Below are 6,000 nucleotides of genomic sequence, written 5' to 3' on the forward strand. Positions count from 1 at the left end.
GGCTGATGCTGCCCTCTGCTGTCAGAGGAGGAAACATCCTCATCATGCAGCTTCCGTTCCACCTCAAGGCTTTTTTTCATCCATAAAAAAATGCAGTAAATATCTAAAGGACAGAAAACCTTTTCTCAAATACACTTTGAATTGCCAGTTTTGATGAGCATTGGACAGAAAAGGAGATGCACCACTAATGCAATGTAAACATACTCAGTTTTCAATCAATCACTTAATGTCACCATTGTTGCCTCTAAAGTCGCGCAGATTAATTTCTGTTGTTGTTGTGGGTATGAGAAGCAATAAACACATTATTTCCATGCTCTGTACCTAAAAACAACCAATGTGTTTACAATTAAATGCTTAAGATCCTATTCATTACAGGTTTAACATTAACTCAGGCTGCCGCTAATTGGGGCAGAAGAAATCTGATTCAGGCCACACAAAGTGAAAATGTTGTACAGTGAGACACAGCTGTAGTGTCACATTAAGTCCGTCACCATAAATTTAATGCAGACTTTGCAAGTTAAATTATGCATGAATGCTCGTCTGCTGGTACAGTCAGAGTGGGAGGGTTACATTAGATAGATCTACAAATTAAAGCTGGTGACAAACTGAAGAAAGCCTTAAATAAAGGAGTGAAACAAAAAAAAAATGGGGATGTTTCCATAAAGCACACAAGGCCACTGAATGGTTTGATGAGAATTAAAATGATTTGCAATCTTCAGATCTCAACCCAGTTGAACACCTGAGTGCTTTTCCAGCATTAAGCCAAATCTCAGTGCTTTTTGATTTGTATGTTTCTGTGTAAATTTGAAATGCCAGGCCGAACACATGCCCTTCTCTTTATTTACCTTTTTTATCTTTTACACCTCCTGGTGACCCCATGTTTAACGTCACAATGCTATGAACTTTTGGTAATTGCCTTAGGCAAATGCTGCGTTCCAAATCACATACTTTTTACTTTTACTTTTAGGAAACACTGCAGCTGCCCTTACAAAGTATGTTCTGTTGCATGCAGTATGAATTAAATTGGGACACACAACTACCTCATAACGTTGCACCTTGAACTTTGCACTTTGATTTGATTTCACAGTTTTTTTTCATCTCGTTGTTCCTCAGAGAATGTTTGAGGGTCACATAGAAATACAATGCTTTAGTGATCAGTCATGCAGAGGAAACTGATAGCTTCAAAACTACATTATTAATTGATATCATAGTCACAGTAGATAAAGTTATACATTTATTTAAATTTATTATTCCACATAATTAAACCATGGAAAGTAAAATTGTATTATATTGTCTGAAAATGCATTACATTAACATTTTCCTTTAGACATTTTAAGTTCTTTCAGAGATTTCATTATTAGGCACTTTTTTTACAAGTTCAGATCATACAGAGATTCAAGAAATCAACATTACATGGCACTTGTGTTTAATTCTTTACAATTCTCTGGTTGTCCCCCTGAGTGGTCAAACATATTTGTTCGCTTTTAGTTGCCAGTTTACAGCGTTGCGGTCCGAGCAGAGAAATCTAACAGAGGAACATTATAGAGACCAGAAGGAAATTCACATCTGAGCTCCTCAATGGGACTAAGAAGGGTCACGTTGGTTTTGTTCAGCCACGTCAGGAAGCTCTTCAGGTTTGAATCGCAGTGAAATCGGTTCATTTGCAGGTCGAGGAAGCTCAAAGCGCGAAAAGCGTCGGGGTCGGGGGAGGCTATGAAGTTGTTGGAGAGGTTGAGTGCTTTGAGACTTTTTGGTAACACATCAGGTCGGAGATAGGTCAAGCTGTTGGACGAGAGATCCATCTCCACCACTGAGGTGAGGCCCTTGAAAAGGCCCTGAGAAAGAGACTGCAGCGCATTGAAGCTCAAGTTCAAAGCAATTACATGTCCAAGATTGTCAAACAGATTCAGGCACCTCCCCTGAGACAACATGGACTGCAGGGAGCTGCCGTGAAGATCCAGAATTCGGACATCATTCAAACCGACTGCTGAAACTCGTCCACTGAGCGAGCACCATCTGATTCTGTTTCCTCCATAGAAGAGACGCTGGAGGCGTTTCAGTCGAGTCAAAAGCATGGTAACGTCCCCCAGGTTTGTCAATCTGTTGTCCTGAATGTCCAGATGCATAACATTACTGGCAAAGCGTGCGAGACTGCTCACTGACGACGGCGTCAGTTTATTGTCATTCAACATCAGATAATCTAAGGTCGGGAGAGACGCAGGGAAGCCGAGGTCTTGCAAAGAGTTTCCTGTCAGATATAGTGCTTTTAATTGTGGGAGTCCACTAAATGAGCCAAAGCCCAGAGCACCAATGTGATTGTAGGACAAGTCCAATACTCTCAGGTTTGTCAGAGAAGCAAAAGTGTAAGAATGGATTTCCCCCAGCAGGTTGTGTGACAGGTTGACCATTTTTAAATGTCCCTGAAGCCCTTCAAAGGCATGTATGTGTATCTGATTCACTCTGTTTTGGGAAACGTCAATGATTGCGACTTCTTTCAGCGGACTAAAAACCCTCTGTTGCAATGCAAATATCCTGTTCTTAGACAGATCCAAAGTACGGACTGAGCTGTCATTCAGGCCTACAAACGTGTCGCGGTCTGGATCAGGAAGATTGTTGAATGAAAATCCTTTACCCATGTGTCCTGACAGTTTGAGATGGGAGATCTTAGTCCCCTTAATGGCTGTGAAAAACTGCTTGGACTTATCCACACTAAACCCGTTGTAGGACATGTCAAGTGTCTCAAAGGACATTCCCCTGAAAGGATTCCCACATTCCTGCCAGTCAAAATGTTCATTAAACATGGCCTTCAGGTGAACAGAGTCCAAGTTCAGGATCTTGAAGTTCTTTCCTTGAAAACCAACCAGATCAGACTCACATATTTTGTCAATTTGGTTCAACTTGAGATTCAAAACTTTCAAATTAGTCATGTTTGTAAAGAACATTGAGGGCTGGAGTCTTTTTATCTTGTTACCAAAGAGGTCAAGAGTCTCTAAGGAGGACAGTGGCTCCAGATAGTTCTCCTTCAGTATGGACTCTTGAAGCGAACAATAATCCAGGTGGAGATTCTGCAAACCGGACAGTCCGGCAAAAGCCTGCGGCTCCAGTTGAAGGCCGACGTTGAAGCCGAGCACCAGCCTCGTCAGGAGTCTTTGCCCGCTGAAGGCGTTGTTCCTGATCATAAGAGGCACATACTGTCGTCCAAGGTCCAGCTCCCGCACCTCCTCCAGGCCCGACAGGGAGGTGGAGTTGATCTCACGGATGCGGTTCATCTCCAGGTACAGGTGGGTGATGTGGGGAGGGAGAGGAGGAACCCAGCGGAGGTTCTGGGAGCCACAGTTGGCTACAGAGCCCATAATGAGGCATGATGGGAAACACCCCGGCACCTGAAAGAGGACGTTTAAAAAAATGTGGTTTATTATTCTATTTTACTGGAGAGCACTTACCACTTAATGCTTACATTTAATTACAGATTATTTTGTGCTGTATATTCATCTTTTTTACTCAATGTAATGTTTTCTAATTTAAAGAACTTTCAAAATAAAGAAATGAACAAAGACCCATACTTGTAAATAACTTAAGCAGTAACTCAAGATTCAATATTAATTTATAGACAATTTCAAAAACCCTAGTGTCTTTGATTGATGAATTCATCTTTTTTTAAATGTATTACTGGTCTGCAACTGAACTGAAATAATTTAAACTTTTGTTTGTCTTATGCAGAAAGATACAGAAAACAAACTTTTGTTAAAATAAACAAACAATGCAGAAACTTTGTTTCCATACATTGATTATATATCAACTCTGAATAATTCACAAAAGCAATACATTTTCTAACATATAATAACTTCCTGTTGATATTGGATGAATGGAAGACTTAATCACATCTATCTACAGCCACTTGTTTTGGTCTGTTTTTCATACAGTTTTGATGTAATAGTGTCCTTTTGTATACAATGCTGGAAAATAAATAATCGTCTCTACTTTATTTCCCTCAAAAATGCTTTTATTTTACTGCACTGCCAAACATTATAAACTGCACTTTAAATTTGTTTTGTGTTTCAGTAAGTGCTATACATATAAACTTGCATTATCTTCAAATTGTAGGCTAAAATCTTTTCACAGAGTTTCAGTATGACTACAGTATCATTTTAATATCCATTTCTGTTATTGCCTACCTGTAGGAAAACAGAGACGACAACCACCTGAAGAGTCAGCGTCCACATCTTGACACAACCTGAAAGAAGAAATACAATTCTTGATATTTGATGAAATAATGCACCAGTCTCTGCTGCAATGTGAAAATCAGAGATCCATTCTGCAGAGATTTCTGTTGGCAGCGTTTTTATCTGTGAGTGTTTGCGCCACTTGTGTCGAACACTGCATTGATTGTGCAATGTAAACATGACGCTGGACGGGGTTTCCCTTTTTTTTCCAGATTTACATGAGGAAGGGAAGTACGCTTGCATGTTTGCAGTCCTTTGTTGCTATGTGCTGTATGTTTTGTTGTTGTGTTGTCAGGTTAGGATGCCTTGTTTTAAAAAAAATGTGATGTTGCCAGGTTTGTGTTGTGTAAGTTAGGCATACATCTTGATTTTTGTTGCCAACATTGTACACTTGGTTGAATAGATGCTTTAAAATGTAAATAATATGGATTTTAATGGAGATCTTATGTCCTGTGATGTATCTGTGACTTCAAACAAGAGTGTAGTTTTACAATAAATACTAAAACGATTAAATAGTTTGTCATAAAAATGTTCACTTATGTCTACAGTATAAGCTGCTATATCATTAGCCTAACCCAATTTCTGTCAGTCACAAAAAAAACTGAATTACCATATACATGTGGGAAACATGTTCGTAATGTTTTTGATGTTGTATGAACATGTTTAAGTGTATGATTGGAATTTGGGTGTGTGGAGACTCATTGGGTGATTTTGCACTATAAATATACTAAAGTTGAAGTTTAAGCTTCTAAATTTAAAATTCAGAGTATATATATTGCCTCCGCATGGCTCTCAACACGGACAAGGTCGAGCTGGATGCTAACTGTACTAACAGTGGCAGCAGTGCAAACACTGACAGTGTTTACCTGAAGGGTTAGGAATCCTGCACAGTGCAGAAATGACCCGCCCACTCTGCCTCTGAATGGCTGGTACTGGTTGTCTTCTTTAGTTGGATTTTTTAGGTTTAGCCATTAGTAGTGAGATTGGTTAGGGTTAGGGTAAGAATATCAGAGGGAGAGCAGGACAGGTCATACCTTCGCTATATTGCTATATGTTTTGACAAAACACAAGTAAGTAAGATTGAGAATGTATCTGTTATACATACATATAGATACATTTGCTGATATTTTCACAAAATGTTCAGTTTTTTTACTTACTATTCTCTATCTTCTATTCTATTTCTGATTATTTTATTATTCATTAATATGTAATGCAACTTAAGAAATAACCATACTGAACATATTTGTACACAGACAGATTTGAGGGCAAACCGTTTTAGTCACAGGGCATGTCTGATTTTGGTTAATATTTCCTCTCGTGCAACGAATGAGTACATTATTTCAATGAGTTGCATATTTTTTTGAACGAATTTCATATTTTTCCGCAGTTTCCTGAAAAGCCTCTTCCTCTTTTAGAAATCAAGGCATTCAAGGACTTCCCCCGTAAAACCAGTAGATGGTATCTCATTGTAGTCATAGGTTTAAGGTTGTCACCTATTCTGTTTGGGAAACCATTGAGCCAGTTAATGTCCAAATTAGGAAGCCTGCATATATGATGGTTGATGCTTCATATTCATTGTATTGTTAAAAACCTCTGCAGAGTACAGCGGTGTGTGTGGTTCACTCACACAGGGCTGGTGAATTTCACAACCTCTGGAGAATGAAGGTTGGTCAAATACAATACAGAGAGAAAGAGTGACAGTCGGTGACTAACATGGTGGCAATACTGTTACAGCTTCTCCCTTTAGGAATCGCGTGCAACTACTTCATTTCATTTT

General features: G+C 39.1%; 1 protein-coding gene across 1 annotated transcript; it reads right to left on the reverse strand.

The window, feature by feature from the left end:
- Positions 1-1,349: 1,349 nt before the first annotated feature.
- On the reverse strand, positions 1,350-4,251 carry LOC137870951 (toll-like receptor 5). Its single transcript, XM_068708459.1, has 3 exons — positions 4,176-4,251; positions 2,800-3,383; positions 1,350-2,754 (listed from the first exon to the last, which is right to left on the reverse strand). The coding sequence occupies exons 1-3, from the start codon at positions 4,221-4,223 to the stop codon at positions 1,497-1,499; spliced, it is 1,890 nt and encodes a 629-aa protein (XP_068564560.1). The 5' UTR covers positions 4,224-4,251; the 3' UTR covers positions 1,350-1,496.
- Positions 4,252-6,000: the final 1,749 nt, after the last annotated feature.

Source organism: Cebidichthys violaceus, unplaced genomic scaffold, assembly GCF_023349555.1.
Source record: "Cebidichthys violaceus isolate CVI_PGR_0920_01 unplaced genomic scaffold, fCebVio1.0.p SCAF_14, whole genome shotgun sequence".
Classification (NCBI taxonomy): domain Eukaryota; kingdom Metazoa; phylum Chordata; class Actinopteri; order Perciformes; family Stichaeidae; genus Cebidichthys; species Cebidichthys violaceus.